At 36.4% G+C, this 21,180-nt stretch overlaps 1 protein-coding gene across 8 annotated transcripts; it reads left to right on the top strand.

Moving 5' to 3' along the window:
• The first annotated feature begins 3,895 nt into the window (after nt 1–3,895).
• Nucleotides 3,896–18,225, top strand: LOC6580477 (voltage-dependent calcium channel subunit alpha-2/delta-3). 8 transcript variants are annotated; one of them, XM_044011192.1, is made up of 24 exons: nt 3,896–4,341; nt 4,427–4,508; nt 5,792–5,896; nt 5,976–6,252; nt 7,768–8,162; nt 8,397–8,846; nt 8,924–9,064; nt 9,132–9,215; nt 11,037–11,090; nt 12,762–12,842; nt 12,912–12,986; nt 13,057–13,164; nt 13,232–13,303; nt 13,368–13,570; nt 13,639–13,781; nt 14,011–14,067; nt 14,585–14,684; nt 15,089–15,136; nt 15,286–15,396; nt 15,496–15,614; nt 15,676–15,815; nt 15,876–16,100; nt 17,118–17,624; nt 17,699–18,225. In XM_044011192.1, the coding sequence occupies exons 1-24, from the start codon at nt 4,238–4,240 to the stop codon at nt 17,789–17,791; spliced, it is 3,774 nt and encodes a 1,257-aa protein (XP_043867127.1). In that variant the 5' UTR covers nt 3,896–4,237; the 3' UTR covers nt 17,792–18,225. The 8 variants fall into 8 exon arrangements, with proteins under 8 accessions (XP_043867127.1, XP_043867126.1, XP_043867129.1 ...); XM_044011191.1 differs by lacking the exon at nt 11,037–11,090 and adding an exon at nt 9,652–9,708; XM_044011194.1 differs by lacking the exon at nt 11,037–11,090.
• The last annotated feature ends 2,955 nt before the right edge of the window (nt 18,226–21,180 follow it).

The following is a 21,180-nucleotide window of genomic DNA, read 5'->3' as shown; positions in this document are numbered from 1 at the left end:
AAATGGCTACCCTGAGGTACACCAGACGAAACAAAGATAAGTTTAGACATAGCTGTACTCAGCAAGACTCTTTGGGTTCTACCCGTTAAATAGGATGAAATCCAAGAGACAAGACTGGGTGAAAATCCTAAGCGTTCAAGCTTAAGAATTAGTATGTAATGATGTACTGAGTCAAATGCTTTACTGAAGTCCGTATAAATAACATCGGTTTGCATTTTTTTGGAAAAGCTGTCATTAACAAGCGACGTGAACTCAAGTAAATTAGAGGACGTAGATCGATTTTGAACAAAACCATGTTGAGATGGTTGAATAATCGATTTGCAAAAATGCTGCAAGGCCGATGTTATGATTTTCTCAAATAACTTCGGAATAGCAGATAATTTCGCGATGCCTCTATAATTGGAAATATCAGATCTTCCACCTTTTTTATATAAGGGAATGATGAAAGATTCTTTCCAAATTGAAGGGAACACAGAAGTATCCAAGGACAAGTTAAACAATTTTAGTAATTGTGACTGAAGAGAAACACTGCACTCTTTAATCACACAACTAGGAATATTATCAGCACCAGGAGAGAAAGATGATTTCAATGTCTTAATGGCTGCAGCCAGAGAGGATGCAGTAACTTTGGGAGTATTTATAGATCCATATTCAGGAAGAGAATAAGGATATGAGTTGCTGTAGAGATCAGCAGAAGAATAAGTGGATTGAAAAAATCAGCAAATAGATCAGAGGAATCCTGATCATTGCATGTTTTTTTCACCTCCAAGGACAAATGAGGACGGCAAACCAGCGGATTTACGCTTCGAGTTTACAAATGAGAAAAATTGTTTGGGATCACGAGTAAACTGACGTTTGCAACGTGTAAGATAATTCTCATAACAGCTAGAATTTAAAAGATTGAAGTTTGACTTGGCAATGGAATATTTGGACCAGTCAATACTTGAACCAGACTTTTTGTAATTTTTAAAACATTTAGTTTTAATGTTTCTCAAGTTCGAAAGAGTTTTGGTGAACCAAGGTGGCTTATTTGAAACTGGCGAAATACGGCGGAGAGGGACACAAACATCCAGAATAGAGTTTAAGGTAGAATAAAAAAACGATGATGCTAAATTAATATCAACCGACTCATATAAAATAGACCAGTCTGTTGAATTAATTAGTTCGTTAAGCAAAACGAAATTGCATTTACGATAACAGCGACTAAGTTTAGAAGGCATTGGAGTATTAGAGGGAGGATTGTCGATATTTAATAAAACCTCTAAAGTGGGATGATATATATCCTCAGGTAAGGAGAAAGGAGTTGATCTCGCGACATTAATTAGCGAATCATGATTAACAAACACAAGATCAAGAGTGCGATTAAGATGGTTTGAAATAGAGTTCATCTGAAACATAGACAGGTTAAACAATTCATCAAAAAGATAGTGATCAATTGTCGGAATAAAGTAATTTGCATTACAAGTTGAAGACCAAGAAGTGTTCGGAATATTAAAATCACCCAACACAAGAAGACAATCTCTATCATTTACATGTTCATTAACTTGTTTAATACAATTTATGTGGTGAGCATAAACTTGTACATCAGAAGAGGGAGGGATATAAGAACATGTGATGTATAATGAGCACGATGGCAGAGTTAATTTAACCGCTATAATCTCCACATCATAAAGGGACGAAAAGGTAAACAATTCAGAGTGGATAATGGACTTAACCGCAATTAACACCCCACCACCTCTGCGCGACGAACGGTCGAGTCTATAAATAGTGAAATTACTTGAAAGAATTTCACTATTATGAATATTACTACTTAGCCATGTTTCAGTGAAAGCGATAATATCATATTGTACACTGAAACTATGCAAGAAAAGACTTTTAAGTTTTGAGTTTAAGCCACGTACATTTTGATAAATCAGGGACAGCTGAGAAGAGGTTTGTAAGTAATTTAGTTTTTTGGTACAACGTTTGATGAAGATTGCACCGAAGGTAAATTTACTGAAATAGGCATCGATCTGTTACGATTTTTGGGTTTAAATTCATGAACAACTACATGAGGTGGCCAGAAATTAGGGTCACAAAGGGTTTTAAAGTGTTCTACAGGCACATTGATTTTGAACGAAGCAATTTCACGCGGTGTCGCGAAACTAAACTTCGATATAAAAACATTAACCGGAATCTTATTTGAGATAAAAGCCGATACTGCCTCAATGGTAGTGTCAGATGAAAGCCTAGATAAGAAAACTTGCTTTCTAGGAGAGACAACAGATAAGGTAATGCTATGAGAGGCTGACTTATTGACACTCATTGTTTGAGCAACAATAGAAGTAGCATCCAAATTTGGGACAGGGGCTTGAGTTTCAATAGAAGCCTCAATAGGAGAAACAGATATGGGACAAGGTGAAGGAGGATCTAGAGAATTGGGAGCCGACGACAAAACAGAAGCGCAAGGTGAGGGAGGAGCAAGCGAATTAGGTGACGGTACTATTACAGAAGGAGTTACCGACAACAAAGGAGTATCCAATTGAGAGAGAGGACTTTCAAAGCCGTACTGATATAAGATTTCCTCAGCAGCAGCCATGTCACTGGTCAACTGCATAGAAATCTTCTTCAGTTTTAAAAACTGAGACCTCACAGCACTATACATTTTAGAAAAGTTTATTTGTTTTTCCAAACAAATCGGACAAGACCAGCGTATGCCTCCACTACCAGCTTTAGTAGTAGACATAATCTTGTCATATTCACGCCCAGTAAGACCTGCACACTTAGTATGCATCATGTTGTAGTATTTATTTATTTTTATCCATCGATATAAATGGAAGATCAATCTAGAAAGGGAATGCCAATCAATATGATAAATAATAAATATGGAAAACCAAATTTTGAGGATGAAAATTAAAATCCACATTGGCTGACTCTACACTCAATACCAGAAGAGAAGTGATCGTTATGTAAAAGGTCATTAAAACTGAACCTTCTCACATCGCACCCTCTATCGGGTATTGGCGCTAATGGAGCTGAAATTAGAGAACTCAGTTTATTTCAAGTGCTCTAATCTATAAGATTATTAGAATTCCATCTAATTTATGCAATGGTATTGCAGATTCACTATAAAGCCTATTTGATTTTAGTACTTCAAGTTTTGTGATAAATAAATGGCTATAAATATAGTATTTACTCGTATTTATAAATGAGTTTTTTTTTTCCTAAATATTATTTTCAATAACTCACATTCAACAAGATAAACTGCAGAATACTAAATAATTAATAATAATTACCAAATATATAAAATTAACGTCAACGGCTTAAACAGCTGAAGAATATATAAATTAAGTTCTCTTCTTCTTTAACTTGCGTTACAACAATAGTTAAGAAAGAGACACACTACATAACACCCTAGCATTTGCCTTTGCCAACTGACTACGTAATTCCAGTCTCTAAAGCGCCATCTACCGTCTAAGCATACGAAACTAAACATTCACTTAAGCTCGCTAAGCAAAGCTCAGGTAACTAGGCTAAAAGCTCTGCGTTGCATGTAAAAGCTTTTCCTAGGCAAACTTGCAGCCCTCGCATTGAGCTCAACTGTCAAACGGTGTCAGCAGACGCAACAGTTGGCGCTCAGCTGTCAGCGCTGCAACAGCTGAGAAACGTCAACAAGGCCAGTGCGCAGCTGCACGAACAGGTAAACAGACACCTGTGGCGCTCCGACGGATGTAAACAAAGCGAACGCGCAGGCGTGTCAAATGTCAACGCAGGCGCAGGATACGGTGTGAGCGGTGCAGCGTACGTCAAAAGAGCCGCTCATACGGCTGTCTCGCTCGCGCACACGCTGGCCAAGCGATGAACTCATCGCTGACACAGAAATGTCAGCGAAACGTCAACCAGCTAACAGCAGTATACAGAGAAAAGTTTTTTCTACAGTCCATCAGAATTTTCACACGCGGACAACAGAGGCGAAAAACGTGCACAACTTGTGAAAAATTTGAGAAAAATTTAGTGAAAATTGTATAAAATGTGCAAAGCGTGAGCGAAAACTTTGTGGATTATTCTGGTAGGGAAAATGTCGTCGCATTCCCGTTAAGGCTGCGGCTCGAGGCAGGCCACACAGGCAGAGCAAACCCGATGGCATGTGCAAGTGTGTGTTTGTGTTTGTGATAGAGTGCAGCAAATTGGGCTACAATTAAATTAAGCCCGTTCGTATATATGTCGCGGCCCAGATCGGAGCAGCCAGTACAGCAATATGGCGAGACCATTTTGGGCCTGGCGGCGCCTCTGCCTGAGCCTTCTCTTTGTGTTCATCCACAGTGCGCCCACTGCGAATGGCGATAAAATCAACTACAATCTGTGAGTGAGAGCCAAAGCCAGTGCACTCAGGATCTGAGAGCAAATATCATTAATTACGATCTATGCATATATTTGTCTACCGCAGTGTGCACTCCTGGGCGGACAAGCTGGGCTTGGAGCTGTTTTCTCTGGGCGATTTTATCACCAGGCGCAAGGAGGTGCAAGAGGTAAGTCGCCCTATTGATTTTTCCCACTGATGCTCCTCCCTCCCATTGTTTGTTGTTGACGTTTAGCGACTGCGACGGTGACAGCGACGGCGACTGCGACTGCAGCAGCGACGTCATATTTGGGTTAAAGGCTGCCTGAGTAGGCAATTATATATACAAAATGTTTGAAGCACGCGGCATGTTTCACAACAACAACAACAAGCTGCCCTTTAAAACAACTTCCCCCCAACCCCCTGCTGGTCAGCTAGTCGTTGTCTCTTTTATGAGGTCAGTAGCTGCTGCTTCTGCCATTGCCTCTGCCGCTGCCGCTGCGTAGGACAGCTGTGTAATTTATTTTTAGTCAGCGCAATTGGATTTTCGAAATGGAATTGCTTTGCAGGCGTCAAGCCTACTGTGACATGTGGCGTGTGGCATGTGGCAAGCGGCATGTGGCGGAAGTACTTGCATGAAGGAATTCCAGCATTTTCTAGTTCGCTGACCAATGGGCTTTAGCAATGGCTTAGAATATTCTATGGATTCAATTAGTAGAAGCAATTCCACAATAATGTACTAAATTGTTTTCGTTAATAGGTCTTGAAACAAAAGCCTACATTCAGTTAAATATAAAAAAGAAATAAAGATTTAATAAATTACCTTGGACACTAAATATATAAATTATATAGCCAAAAAAATCTTAAATCTTAAACTTGATAAATAAAATAAATATAAATAAAATCTGGGCTTTAGTTCAAGACATGGATTATAAATTGAAACTTCATTATAATCTTAAATCTTAAATATTATATATTGATTAATTTTTTAAAATAATCTTAATATAAGAATGTAGTATGTAGCCTGATAGTTTTTTAATTTTTTTTTTTTTTTTTTTAAATTATTTTTTTTACCTGGGCTAAGTTTTTATCAATTCTTTATTAATGTTATAAAGGAATATCTGAGATGTTGGATTATTATCAAATGAGTTCAATTCCTTTTTTTTTAACCGTTTAAACCAAAATTATCGATATTTATCGATCTTGAGATTTCATATATAATATATGTTTTCTTCTGTTGTTCGCAAAGTACTAAAAATGAACAGAGTATATACTTTATATATAGATTATATAAAAACTACACACTAACACAATACAACGATCAATTCCTTATTCTAATAATTAAGTACAATAATATAGTAAAATCTTCCATGGGAAATCTGAAAATTATTGCTCATAATTCAAGACATTTTTACTACATTAAATAACCTTTTTTCAACCATTATTCAAATATCTCCATTCAATAACTTACAGAGCTTTAAGGAGGCCAAAGTGGTGACTCGTCAAGGTGGCGTCATTGTGGAGTCTATGGCGAAAGAAATCGAAATGATGATGGATCTGAAAGTCAGCGCCGTGCGTGTAAGTAATGCTCTCTATCAATAATTTAACTATCCCATACACTTTAATAATACATTTATATCAACTTCTTCAATTTCAGCGCATTATGGATACCGCTGAGAATACGGCGCTGTCGCATCAAAATGATATGGCGGACAAGATGTTCTCGTACTACAATGCCAAATCGATGGCGGAGCCAGGTGAACCAACACCGCCGGCACCAACGACACCGCCGGATATGGACGATCAGATCGGCGAGCCGCTGATCTATGTGCCGCCCAAAGTTCTAGTGCTGGAGCCGAGGCCGGAGTTTCACAATACGCCGGTCAACTTCAGCGTCAGTTCGGTGCATGTGCCGGTGAATGTGTTCGATCGAGGTTTGGATTGTGCTTAAAATCTTAACAGCTATCTCTCTCTCTCTCTCTCTTTCTGTTTATTTCTCCAACTATCTCTGTGTCTCTCTATATATATATATATCTTTTCACCTGTAATTGTAACTGTAACTGTTGCTGTCTTTGTTAAGCACACTGCGTGTCGTATGTAAAAGCTTCAACACACGAGCACACACAATGCCAACAACAAACACTGCGTCTCTCTAACTGTCTCTGTTTTAACATAGCTGTCTCAAACGTAGCACTAAGTCTGTTTGTCTCGCTCGTATGCTGTATGCTAATTAGTTATCGTTCATAGTTAACCGATTAACCGTTTAACCGTTCAACCGTTTAAGCGTTTAACATTTCTCGTATATTGCGCATTCTTTTTCTTTTTCAATTTCCAACCGCTTAAGTCAATGCGCGCCACAAAAGCGCACGCGCGCCCACGCAAGCAACGCATCGCCGCATTCTGCGCACACAACTGTACCTAATGGCCTGATAGCTTAGATATGAGCGCGTCAAAAAGGCATTTTGAAAGGACTCTAACAGTTAGAAGTTGAACTAAGGACATTGTTTATTAAAGACTTAAAATTAGATTAAAAAGTTTTTAGTTAGGACGAGTTAAACAAATTTGAGGAGAAATATTATATTTAATTTATTTATATACTCAATTTCAAGAATATTCATAAATTAAAAAAATAATAATACATAAATATTTTAATAATTAAATATGTATAAAAATATATATAGACATACATATACTTATACATAGTTTTACATAAATAATTATTTTTTATAAAGGATATATTTACTCAGTTAAGAAATAGGATTTGTATGATTTATAAAGAAGGTCAAGATAATTATTATCTTCAAAATTTTTTAATCAATCTTTAGAAGTCTTTGCTCGCCTAATTTGATTTCTTTATATTCAGTTATTAGACTTTCTTAGAGTTATAGACGCGTTCATCTCTAAGAAAGCAAATGTTTTCCACTGCCTGCATCGCGGATGCTGCGTTGCGAATTGTTGCTGGGGGCGCGTGCGTGGCGCTGTGAATGTTTATTGCCGACACGCGGAATGCTTTGCCAAAAACCGTACAACACCCAACTAAGCCACTGTAATACCTACGTGCAATACGCCCATGGTCATGCCAACAAAGCACGCCAGAAAAAAAAACCAACTCACACCCACACACACACCCACACTCACAAGAACTCAAGCACTTACACCTGCGCCTGCACTGCCTTGTGCTAATGCTATGAAACGCCTCACAAATTCTAAAAATTAAAAAAAAAAAAAACTTTCAGAGAGATATAATTTTAGGTCTTAGTTCGAATCCCAAACAAAAAACAAAAACTAATCAATTTCTGTATTAAAAATTCTTCCCGTTTCTTTGTCAAAAACAAACAAATTCAAAAATCTGCAACAACAATCATCGGCAAAACATACAATCGAATACATTGACACGCACATGAATAATCCACTTCGAATACAAAACACTGAACACACATATACCACAGCATCGGATGTTATAAAAGCGATTCAATGGTCGGAGAATTTGGATCAGATATTTCGTGATAATTATAAAAACGATCCAAGTTTGTCGTGGCAATTTTTTGGCAGTTCGACAGGCTTTATGCGTCAATTCCCTGCATCGAAATGGAAGAAGGACGTACCGGTTGATCTATACGATTGCCGTTTACGCTCTTGGTACATGGAGGCGGCGACAAGTCCAAAGGATATTATTATCCTAATGGATGGATCTGGTTCAATGTTGGGACAGAGGCTAGATATCGCAAAGCATGTTGTCAATACTATACTTGATACATTAGGTACAAATGACTTTGTGAACATCTTCACCTTTGATAAGGAAGTGAGCCCAGTTGTCGGATGTTTCGAGGATACACTGATTCAAGTATATATCTCTTTTATTTACATATCTTATTTTGTATATATTGATTTGATCGAATTTTCTATTTTCGATATCATTTTTCAATTTACAATCGATTTTTCTTTATCCCACAAAATTATTCAAACTCTACACAATCAATGCGGCTTCAAACACAACAATCCCATAAAAAAAAAAAACATAATCAAATACAAAACAAAACCGAATTCGTTTTATCCAAAAACTTCGAAATTCATCCAGGCAAATCTGGGCAACATACGTGAACTAAAAGAAGGGATTGAATCGTTTAAACCCAAATCGATTGCCAATTATACCGCTGCATTGACAAGGGCCTTCGAGATATTGGAAGAGACGAAGATAAATTCGCGCGGCGCGCAATGCAATCAGGCGATTATGATCATTGGTGATGGGGCACCCGAAAATAATCAAGAGGTCTTCCAATTACACAATTGGCGCGACCCGCCGTATAGGCCGGTGCGCGTGTTCACCTATCTGATTGGCAAAGAGGTGGCGAATTGGGATGATATACGGTGGATGGCATGCGAGAATCAGGGCTATTATGTGCATCTCAGCGATACGGCTGAGGTGCGCGAAATGGTATTAAATTATATACCAGTTATGGCTAGACCTCTGGTATTGGGTAGGCATGATCATCCGGTCATATGGACGCAGGTCTATGCGGACCTCGAGGTGGGTAATGCCCTTGGGCCACTTACCAAACAGAATCAAAAAAATCGAAACGCCTTCAATCGTTTAATGCTATCTAGGATACCAAACTTTCCGACTATCTGTGGGATATCAAGCAGTGCGAAGAGCAGAAGGCCGATGTTCTGGAATATTGGAAGGTACACGATCGCATGCTGGAGCCAGCCGAAATGCACAGGCGCGAGTATCGACGCATGAAGGAGGTGAAACGTCATTTTGTATTAAATAATATTAAATTAGACTAATATAATGAATTTCTACCTTTTGCAGACCTGGAACCAACCAGTAGACTCCAATGTCTATCAATTTATGACCACCGTCTCCATGCCCATTTACGATCGTCGCGAAAACGCGGTAAGTCAAGCCTATATAGATATTAGTGCCCGAGCGCGAGCGAAATCAAAATCAAAATCAAATATCAACTGTTAGCACTGCCAAAACCAAAATTTTTTTAGCCAAATCTGAACAAAAGACATACCGACGTCGCACCGCAGATAATGTCGTGATCATTATGCTCTCTCTCTCCCTCTGTCTATCTCTCTCTATTTGTCATCATCGAATCTATCGATAAGCATTATATAATTATCGATAAATATATATAAGATAAGAAAAGAGAAACAAAGCCAAACCAGTCACCCAAACCCATAATCTATCTATATAAAACTCACTATATACTACTACTACTATATTAATATTTTATGCGTTATATATAATTATAACACACAACTACCTACTACTACTACTACTACTACTACTACTACTACCAAAACAATACACAACTATACCACAGAATATCACCGAAGAAGTTTTAATAAATGAAGCACTCTGGGAATTGCAAACACGTGAGGTACAAACTATAATGCCAAATTCTAACAAAAACCAACTACAAAATTTCAAATTCAAATTTGATATTTGAGTAAAGAAATTAAAGTATTTGCTGCTCTTTAAGCGAAAAGTTTTATATACGCCAATTAATCGCATATATATATCGTATTGAATTCAATATATATAATTATATTATTCAAGTATATCAAATATATATTATCCAAATATGTATATCAATATACTTATTATATGACTAAAGTAAACAATTTGTTATACTTTGCGCTACATAACATGCATACCTATTCCATATTTAATCGATATAACTTATATAACTAACTATACTCGTATATAACTCTAGCTAATATGGTCTAGGACCATACTATTTTATTAGCAAATTTTTTTGCCATTATAGTTGACCACCTACTCGTACTAGGTACTATCAAAAATACATACATATATACATATAAATATATTTGCATATATTCATATATGTATATATGCACAAAAATCCAAAATGAAAATACTATATAAATATTTACAAAGTAAACAATTGCGATTCGATTGGTAAAGTATTGAGATGATATACCACGTAATTATATAAAATTATAGCATTTCGAACTTTCGTTATATATATATTCGTAATTACCATATAGCTATGCCTAGTTACTTACTTAACGTAATCGTAAATTAAATATATATATAGAACATTTTATCTAGCATTTTGAGTAGTACAATTTAACATTTGTTGTTTTACGTAAGACCAAAAACTATTGAAAAAAAAAAAAAAAAAAAATATATACAAAGCAACTAAAAACTACATATCGGTTGAAAGCCGCTGAAGGCCTAGAGCCCAAATACATAATAAAAAGTACTCGTATATAGTTGAATTGGTACAATGCTCCCGAATAGATATCCCAATCAATGTTTAGATGCCGTACTCATTGATGTTTAGTAAGTACAATCAATTGAAAAGAAATCTTAGGCTAGTGCTGAGGCCCTATAGAGCACATGAATCAACAACAAACAAGAAACAAGAAACAAACAAACAACATCAGAACATAAACAATTACCGAAACATACTTAAACTAGCAACACAAATCACAATAAGGCATCGATTGATTAAGTTTTTATACCCTTCATATGAACCAGCCCAAAGGACGGCAATTGTTAGGCAGGCACAACAACAAATTTAGATCCAGCTTAGTTTGAATACACCCCACAACACCCAGTAATTCAATTGATCCCAGCTGCGCTCCCCTAGGCGTCTACACCCGACATACTTAAGTTTTTGCTTTCATTTCTAGACATTTATTTCGTTATTTATTATAATCTACCAATACAAATTCACAGCTCATTAATCTAACGACCGATATAAATCCGGCTGCGAAAATAAACCTTCAAGTTGTGAGTAAATTGTTTCTAAATTTAAGCAACAATTGCAAAAATAAAAAGATGACAACAAATTTTATTAAATATTTACAAAAAAAAAAAAAAAATGCAAACATTTTTAAAACATTTTGATTAACGTCTGTGCCGCATGTCTTTTGTTGTTTTGAATTCCTGATGAAAAGAAAAAATAAAACTCATTTTGCTTTTGAATTGAGCACCAACTAAGATTTTCTTTTGTACACCACGCCCATTTCTCCAGCCTCCTTGAAATGATTTTACTTTCAGCCTTTTAGCTACCAATGCTTGATTTGAATTTTGTTTTTTATTAATTTTTTCTAGTCGTATTCCTAGGCTAAGTTCTCTATATGTAAAGCTTTTCCTAATTGCTGTTAACGGGCACTCAATCAATTTCCTAGGCAACTGCAACTGCAACTGCAACTGCAACTAAACTCTACTAACTGTCTAGCTGAACTGCAATCTAGCTGCAACTGGTAAACACACTCACTCCACCAACAACAACTTCTTTGCAACCGCGTACCCCACAGAACAATAAATAAATGTCTCAATAACAATTCTCAACCTGTTTCCATTGTGTTTCCACTGGTGCGTTGCCCCGAACACAGTGTTTCCATCTGCTCTACCGATTAACGCTGTGTTTCCACTGATTTACACGGTATTTTCACACGCAAACATTCACTTGTATTGCAATTGTGTGAAGGGTATAAAAACTGTATGAAAAAAGGAACACACACACACACAATTACAACAACTATTACATGAAACACACATACAAATCTCAATACAAACAAATTTGTACTCCTCCAAGTGCGTCGACTTCACTTACATCTTGTGATTAACTCAACCCGTACCCGCCCTCGACCCTCCGCCCCCAGCCTATTCTCAATACACACTTTGTAAACAGCTTTTTCATTGTCTTCAGTTCGATTTTCAATCAAAATACAAATCTGTATATTACTCTTTCATTCTACTTCTTCTTCTACTTTGCTAAAGCGTCTTAACTAAAATTTTGCTAAAAATCAATTTTCTCATTTATTTTTGATTTTTTATTTTTGTTTATTTTTTAACACTGCGTTATTTCGGTTAACACAACCACTGTACGCTCTCATACGCTCTTAGTACTACTCTGCTAGCCATGTAATTAGCCTAACGCTCTCGAAAATTAAATTCTCTAAATCTATTTGTAATTGTAAACATCAATCCAAATTTATTTAATAATAATGCCATTTGAAAAATCTAAAACTAAAAATTCTCTGTCTTAACTATATTCGTAAGTTTCTTGCGTAGTAAAAACAAATGCTTTTCATATGTATTTGCATAAACATTTCTTGACTTGATTTTCGATTTTTTCTGTTTGTTTTTTTTTTTTTTTTTTTTTTTTTTTTTAATCTTCATAACGTGTAAGCCGAATCAAAATTTCGTTTTGTACTAGCAATGCCATTTATCAACTTCAAATTCAATTCATTTTCCGTATTTGATTAACATTCAAACAATTAATAAAAATTCTCTGTACTTGTACTTGTATTTGCGCTAAAAAAAAAAAAAAAAAATTTTAAAAAGCCAAAAAAAAAACTACATTTAAAATTCCAACTTGTGTAAATGTTTCGATTCTCAACACTTTCAAAAACATTTTGTTAAATTTACTCAACAATTTCTGCTCATGCACAGACAAGAATCGCAAATATATTGGGCGTGGCTGGCACTGATGTGCCCATCAGTGAAATAAAGAAGCTGCTATCGCCGTTTATGGTAAGTTTCTAGTGTTGGTAAACGTGCCACAAATTCGATTTAAAATTAACATATGTTAAATCTCTGCAGCTTGGCGTGAATGGTTATGCGTTTATAGTAACCAACAATGGTTATGTACTATTCCATCCAGATTTTCGTCCAATTGTAAGTCAAAAATTGAATAGAATTTTGCAAACAGTTTCAAGACATTCTAACACTGATTTTTACTGAGCAGTTCCAAGGTTATATACTAAAGCCAGCTTACAATAGCGTTGACATGATTGAAGTCGAGCTATTGGACGACGATCGAGCCCCCAGAGACTTTAATCCAGTGCTGATGACGGTAGGCTACGAATGAGTCTTGAAAATAATGATATCCATTAATTATTGATAACCCTACCTTCTCTCAGATACGCGATTCTATAATCAATCAATCGACCGGCAGCAAATGGATGTTGGTTAAAAATCATTTCGATGAAATGGTTAGTCCAGTAAAATTCTATTCCTTTTACATTATTTGATGACGATCTCTATGCCGATTTGCAGAAACGTGTGGCTCGCGTCAAGCGCCAGTATTACTGGACTGCTATCAAGAATACGCCCTTTACGCTCGTTATCACCTATCCGGAGCGTTATGGCGTGAGTCGCGTGGAACCACGCACCGAACAAGACATACATCGCACCTATATAACGGGCAAAAATATACGCAGCTTCTTTGATGGCAAACGCTGGAAAATTCATCCCGATTGGTAAGCGAGAGCACTTGATGGGATATCATATTAGAGAATATTTACCTACATTCTTTTCATTTACTCAGGCTTTTCTGCAAGCAAACCAACAAGACATTCAGAACGCCCGAAACCGAGCTTTTGTACTTTGTTGATCGCATGTCTGAGCCCGGTTGGCATTGGCCATCAAGTCGAAGCGCGTTGCCCCCGGAGCATGCGGCAGCTATTTATTGTAAGTGCTACTAAAAAGAAAGAGATATGTTTTTCTCCTTTTTTTTTTGTTTCCTGAGTCGCTTAAATAAAAAAAAAGGCCATGGTTGACGCTTTTAAACTAAGTTTTTGCTTACTGTGTTCGATGTTTCGTTTAAACTAACTTATGCTCGAAAAGAGAAATGAGAATAATCAAATCAAAGAAACTTGCAAATTTCGATTACGATTTCAATAATCATGCAAATTCACAGCTAACAACTCATCAACTGGCCGCTATCCATCAATCAATGAAAAAGAAAGCTACTATTGTGAGTAACGAATGCCAAAAAGCCAACTCAAGTTGTAACATCCCAAAAAAAAAAAAAATAAAGTCTATCAACCTCTGTTCACCCGTACCGCCCCTACACCAATCACCGAGTGCACCGTTATTAACTTTTGAGCTCAAGCACTTTGCACCTGCACCTCCATTTCTTTAACATTTTGTTGGCGCAGTCTCTCGCCCCAAACAGAGTATTGGATAAATGTAGACTTTACTTATGATTTCAGTTTCTCGTAATCTAAGCTGTATGTACGATATTTACTTGTATGTGTTGCCACCAGTTAGCTGCGGAATTTGCACAGAATAAATCACGAACACCAAGTGGAAATGCATGAGACAAAATTCTGTTGATTTTCAATTTTCAATTTACGATTTTCGTTTTTCGTTGTTAAAAGAAGTCTTCTAAATGTAGCCAAGTTGATGCAATATGAAGTCAAGGCAAACGATCGAGATGCTGCTTCGCTTGTGCTGCCGATGGGCTAATGCTAGAATTTTTCTGCTTACAGGCGATCGCCAGCTAATGCAATCCCTAGTCTTTGATGCGCGCGTCACCAAATGGTTCTCGAACAGCACCAGCTTCAATGCTCGCGACAAGGAGGAGAAGAGGTAAGTGACAGTGGGTTGCTGTTCGATGACAGACTTGACTTGTTTCTCACACATCGAGTACAGTCAAAACAGCGCCATGCTCCCCCCTCCCCCGTGGTGGGGGGTGGAGAAGGTCGCTCACTCTATATTATCCTCCAACCAGCTAAAGGCAGCACATATTAACCATTATAATTTCTGTGTACGCCTTTCTTTTTTCTCACTTTGATTTGCATTTTATGGCGCGTGTGTGTGTGCGTGTATCGTTGTTGTTGTTATTGTCTCGTTTGTCTATTTCATAATGAATTTTTTGCACCCACAACTGAATACTGCAATCTATGAAAACTCTTGAACTCTTGTACCACAACATAACATAATGCCTTTCATAATGTCTAAATCGAAAATACAATACAAAATACCCAATCTAGCGTTAGCGCATCAAGCCCAATAGCCGTTCTAATGGGTTTGCTGCCAAGGTAAACACTCGTCTATACTATAAATATGTATATATGCATATATATAGACACTTCTATATATATATATATGTATATCGTACAATCATGTTGTTATTGTCTTCGACCTGCTATTGGAACCATTTCTAATATCTCGATTTCTGTTCCAACAGACACGAATTCAAGCAGCGCTTTGGCATCACCGTCGCCTTTCTGGCCACGCACAGTGGTCTGACCCGCTGGCACGAGTTCCACTCGAACATGGCCGAGCAGCCGAGCGCAGGGTGAGTGCTGTGCTTATAATACTACAGTAGGATTCCACAGTAGTACCTCGATACATATGCCACGCCTTGGCTTTGCTTTGCTTTTTTTTTTTTTTGCAGTGAGAGCTTCAGTCAGAACAATAAACGCGCTATCGATGAGATCTGGTATAAGCGCGCCGTGGACCAATATTTTGTGCACAAGGAGAGTTTTGTCTACTCGGTGCCCTTCGATGCTGGTGGTAAGTCTGTCCACAACTTAACATCTCTAGGGTCTGTTAACTGAATCTCTGCAACTCTTAGAAAGTGGCTCGGAAATCATTGTAACTGCCAGCAATGCCATTTTTCACAATGAGAGCTCCAAGTCGGCGCCCGCTGCAGTCGTTGGATTTCAATTTCAACACTCTGCATTCTACAAGCTATTCCACAATATCACCGGCAATGTAAGTGCTCCGCAATGTAGAAATATTTATAGAACTATACCCAAAATCCATTCTCCCTAGGCATGCGCTGTCGATGATAAGGACTGCTACATACTCGATAACAATGGCTTTGTGATCATCTCGTCGCGCGTTCACGAAACGGGCAGATTTTTTGGTGAAGTCAACGGCGCCATCATGATGCGCCTTGTCGAGGAGAGAGTATACAAGCGTGTCATTGTCTACGATTATCAAGCCGTGTGCTTTGAGTCTAAAACTGAGATCAATGCATCCAATACACTGCTGTCTGTAAGTAAACGCACTCGTACGAAATTTATTGAATTAGGCTCCTTTGCATTGTACCTAACAACACGTAAATTTATTCTCCTGTTAAAGTTCACTCTCAGCTAAGTGTATACATTGACTAACACTGCAAAGTAGTGTGAAGAAACATTTTAAAAATATTGAAAATTAATTGAGTCAATTTCAATTTCAATTTCAATTCATGCTTGCATTTTCAATCTACTCTTGATGTTTATTTATTGAAGCATTTTCTTTCAAAATCAAAATCTTCGTTAGCCAGTCTTTTAATTATTTCTTTAACTTGAGCTTTAGGGCATTGTGGAAAAAATATATTAGCTACCTCAAACAAACGCTTATTACCCTCCCAAGGAAGCCATACCTTAGAAAAGCCAGTTTTCAATTTATTTGAGTTAATTTCTAGAAAATTTGAAGTTTTTCCAAAAATTATTTAAATTTTCGCTTGAAATTATATTCAGGAAAAAATTAGAAATAAACAAAAATATCAGTTTATGTTTAGCCCGGGTCTGAAATCTTCAGGTTTTAAGTTTGCCAACTTAAGCTATAAGTAAAACAAAATCATGTTTATAAAAGAACAATATAAACCACATAAAATTGCTATATTAAAAATAAATGTTTTAAAATATATTTTTAAAAATTTATATAATTAGTCCAGTGGTCCTCGACTTGAGCCTTATAGCTGCTTGAAAAAAATCTGAAACTCAAACTGATCCAATGTGCTTTTGCGTTTGTAAATCTTTGCTATACAAAAATTTATTATTACAAATTAAACTTATAACAATTTGCCAAGCATCAGCTCCTGCTTATTGCTTAAAAATAAATCAAATTGAAAGATAAAAAAACCCGCATCACACTTTGCTAAGCTTTTAAAATTCTTATGCGCACAACATTAAATACTTTATTAATATATTTCATATTATATAACATGTATAAAATATAGTTGAATATTTCAAATAACAAATAATATTATTCCTATAATAATAATCGCAATTTCGTTCACTTCAGCCGCTGTTTCATCTGCTGCGCGTAGGCAAATGGCTGCTGCATACGGCGCTGTGGTATATTGTGCAACTGATGCGATTGGCGCCGGGCATATCGGCCCATTACAATGACGTCTATATGGATGCGAATGGCACCGAGCAGGAGCCCGAAGATCACGGCCAGACCAAGAATGCCGCCTGGCTGCGGCATTTGACGCTGCGACGCACGCGCCTCAAGTCGTGCGACATGCAGCGCGAGCTCTACACGCTCTACAATGAGAAGGACAACGTTGTCTACAATATGACAGCGCATGCATGCGAGCGGCCATTTGTGGTGCTGCCCATACCCAATAGCAATCTCATATTGCTCGTGATCGATCAGCTCTGTCCGCGCGACGTCGCCCTCGTGCTGACCGTCAATCCGGCGCCCATCAACTATCCGCTGGCGCCCAATGAGACCTTCTCCTGCTACAAGCATGCCAGGGAATTCAATCGAGTGCGTCCGCAGAGCTGCATCAGTCGTCATGCGAATGTAAGACAATCTCCCACACTCTCCCTCTCTCTTTCTCATCCTTTCTGATAACTGTCTCCCTTTCTTTGTGACAGGAGAGCGCGATCAAGCTGTGCGGCAAGGGTTGCGCCTTCTATGCGAATCTCACGCTCCTGCTGCTCAGCCATGCGCTGAGTCGTTTGCTTTAACATTGATCGCAATGGATTTAGCTAAATATAGGCAATATATATTGATAATGTTTTTGTATTATATATATATACACACACATATATATGATAATTATAAGGAATATTGGGAGGGAGGACGTTCGATTTTTTACTATATACTCATAAACGCTTAAGACGCTGTTCATTTTTTCCACCATTTAGTTTTGTTGTATGTCGAGCTAGTTTTAAGGCAAAGTTAGCTACCAAATTTGTTTTTAAGCCGTGTCTTGAGTTTTATGTTAACTATGAAAGTGTGACAGTGTGTGCTGCCTATAGTGGACGGGTCGCTGCGCTTTATTGTAGACCTTCCAATAGACAAGAAAATTTAGTTAAATAGCAAATACACTACAAATTCCAACAACGGCCTTAAACTCGCAAAAAAATTAAAAAAAAAAAAAAAAAAAAAAAAAAAAAAACAAACAAAATATATATACATATATATTAAATTAAATTTTGTAAATGACGCTCGCTGGTATAAAAAATAAAAAAAATAAATAAATAAATAAATTTAAAAAAAAAATTAAATAAAAATAAATATAGGCAATAAAAATGCGCACACTGTTCCATATAAAACTACTGCCCATGTTAAGTGTGTGAGAGAGTGTGTTCATGTGTGTTAATGTGTGTGTGTTGATACCTAATTTAAGATGGCCACATTTGTAAGTAACACTTAGCTAATTATTATGTTGAAGAATGGAACAAGAATACCTATGGATAAACCTACAAAATAATAAAACCAAAATTATGAATTAACCATATAAATATATATACATAGATACATACGCCAGGTACATGCTATACGTTTAAGTAGCTTTTGTATATTTGCTTAGCTTAGCCCAGAACAACTAAAACTAAAAAGAGGAAACCAAAACCAAATACCAAAAGCCATTGACGAGTTCGGCTTTACGAAGCATTAAATAATTTTATAAATATTCGTTATGAATATAGCGTAAAAACCACAAAGATTGTGGGCAAAGAAAAAAAAAATGAAGAGAAAGAAAGAAAATCGATAACTTTGTGTGTTTTTTTTTTTTATATACAAGAGTAAAATAAATTTTATTAACTACGATAATACTGATTGATACCTAGCCTAACCCACAAGTACCTATTATAACAACTTTTTATTACATACTACTACCAACTACTTGATACGAGCTACGAGCCACAGAACTGAGCAGAAGCAGCAGCGCTTAGTAAATTTAGACTTAAAAAAAAAAAAAAAAAAAAACAACAACAAAAAGAAGAACAGAAAATTTAAACAGCAAACAATTAATCTAATACTAAACTTAAATTTATTATTGACTAGTTGAAATTTACAAAAACTCATAACCGAAACTTCTCAGCATTTAGGCAAAAAAATAAATAAATAAATAAATACATCAATAACTTCAGAAGATAAATCTAATAAAATTTCACGCCCATAGCTTGACATGCTCCAAAATTTTGTAGTACCCGTGTACCTACTCTTGTGCCATTCGACTGCCTAGAATTTGTTATTTACTCTTTAATCTTAACACTTTTCACTCTGTTAATTTGTTTAGAGCCCTAAACTAAACATAATTTTCCCATTTCTCCTGGTAAATTAAGTCTTATTGAAATTCGCTTAAACTATACAACTCTAGAGAAATTATTAAATGTAGTCAAGCCAAGCAAGATCTCTTGATATGACTTCTTTTCATAAAGAGAGAACAAATAAATAATACAATTTTGTATCCAGTTTAGCTTTTCCAAAGCGCCGCCGAAACTGGGCACAAAACAAATTTTGACCGCGACGAGAGATAAAAACTTCCTTTCAGACACTCACTAATCACTGCAATTTGTATTAAACTTAATTTAAAACCACACTAAATACATAGAACTTTATGTATTAATTAAGCATATATTAACATTAAATAAATGGAAAAAAAAATGAATAAATTTGTCAGAAATGCAAAAAGAAAAAAAACTATTAAAAACTGTTGTTTTACTTATCGAATATATTTTTTACGCGGGCTTTACGTGGGCTTTGAGTGAATAATATACTACAAATAGTTAATTACTTGAATTATATAAATAAGTAAACAAGGGAATAGGTTTCTAGGATTATTCATCTCACTGGTATATAAGAACAGTACACAACTTCTCTTCTCCAGTTTCCTTGCGAATTTAAAGTGAAGTAAACAGAAAAGTTGAATTGTTTCTATTCAAAATGCAATTTACGGGCTCCTCGGCCATTGGGGCTGTGATACTGTGTAGTAAGTCATAAACTAAACGAATGATATAATATAATAAGAACTCAACACAATTATTAATTAAAGTAAAGTAAAGTATAAATATAATAAGAAATATCAGAAAAAGCCTATTGAAAATGAGTATGGGACGAAATATCAGAAGAACAGAAGCTACAACTGAAGCTATATAAATATATAAACATATAGCCTTATCAATCAGACACATATATTCTTAAACAGCATAAGGAGGTAATCCGATGTAACTATGCGTGTTTGTTTGCTAATACATATGTCCGTATATCTGTATGCCTGTATAACTGTCCCTCAGTCTCCCTCTCTGTCTGCCTGCCTATCAAAAGCAAGGGGAGAAGAAATACAGAAGATCATTTAAGTTCTTTATATGTATGCAGCAGTAGAGAGAGCAGAGAGTGCTCCCATTGGTCACTTAAGCTCGACTGCAACGAGCTCTACCTGTCGTCGGGCTCAACATTTGAGAGCGACTTCGGCTTTGAGTGAAAGTGGCCCTATATAAAGGGCAACAGCTGCAGCATTTGATCAGTCGTCCAGGCTCGGTGGGGGTCAATCGTACAGTGAAGTGAAGTGTGGGAATCGTTCAGCTAAGCATTAAAGACTTGGAAGAAAGACTTTCAGGAAATTCTTGCAGCAAAAACTCCAAAGGACTAAAAACAAATACTTTGAAGAATTACACGAAAAAATTACTGAGAGGCAATACTTAAGGGAAATGCCTAGAAACAATGCCTAGGAGTAACACTTCGAAGAGAAAATACTTAGATGAAATAGACAGACGAACAGTGCTAAATTGACTCAGCTCGTCGCCCTGATTAAGATAATACTTTAAGCGGTAACAGAACCATTACACCCTTATATCCCATTTTCAATAGGTTTAAGCTTCTGAATAGTTTTATTTCCTTTATTTTTCTTTTTAACAATAAACTAATCCATATTTTGCTTCATTTATCAATTTTAAATGAAATTTATATCTTGATAATATTTCCATTACAAATTCTAGGCGTTCTTGTATCCTCCACGATTATTGAGGAACTAGGTGAAGGCAACTGCAATTGGCACACAACAAGCTGGTGCAACAATTTGAGGTAAGAAACAAAACAATTTGAAGAACATGAATATAGAAAAGATTAG

The sequence above is a fragment of the Drosophila mojavensis genome, unplaced genomic scaffold (assembly GCF_018153725.1).
Source record: "Drosophila mojavensis isolate 15081-1352.22 unplaced genomic scaffold, ASM1815372v1 contig_81, whole genome shotgun sequence".
In the NCBI taxonomy this organism is placed as follows: Eukaryota; Metazoa; Arthropoda; class Insecta; order Diptera; family Drosophilidae; genus Drosophila; species Drosophila mojavensis.
The sequence above is the reverse complement of the archived record's forward strand: the minus strand, read 5'-3'. Positions and strand labels throughout refer to the sequence as shown.

What these genes read in the sequence shown, in the direction of transcription:
- LOC6580477 (XM_044011191.1), top strand. Translation starts at nt 4,238, where the DNA reads ATGGCGAGACCATTTTGGGCCTGGCGGCGCCTCTGCCTGAGCCTTCTC. An exon ending in GCATGCGGCAGCTATTTATT is followed by an intron (nt 13,782 to 14,010) that starts GTAAGTGCTACT and finishes GCAAATTCACAG; the next exon opens with CTAACAACTCATCAACTGGC. An exon ending in GCATCAGTCGTCATGCGAAT is followed by an intron (nt 17,625 to 17,698) that starts GTAAGACAATCT and finishes TCTTTGTGACAG; the next exon opens with GAGAGCGCGATCAAGCTGTG.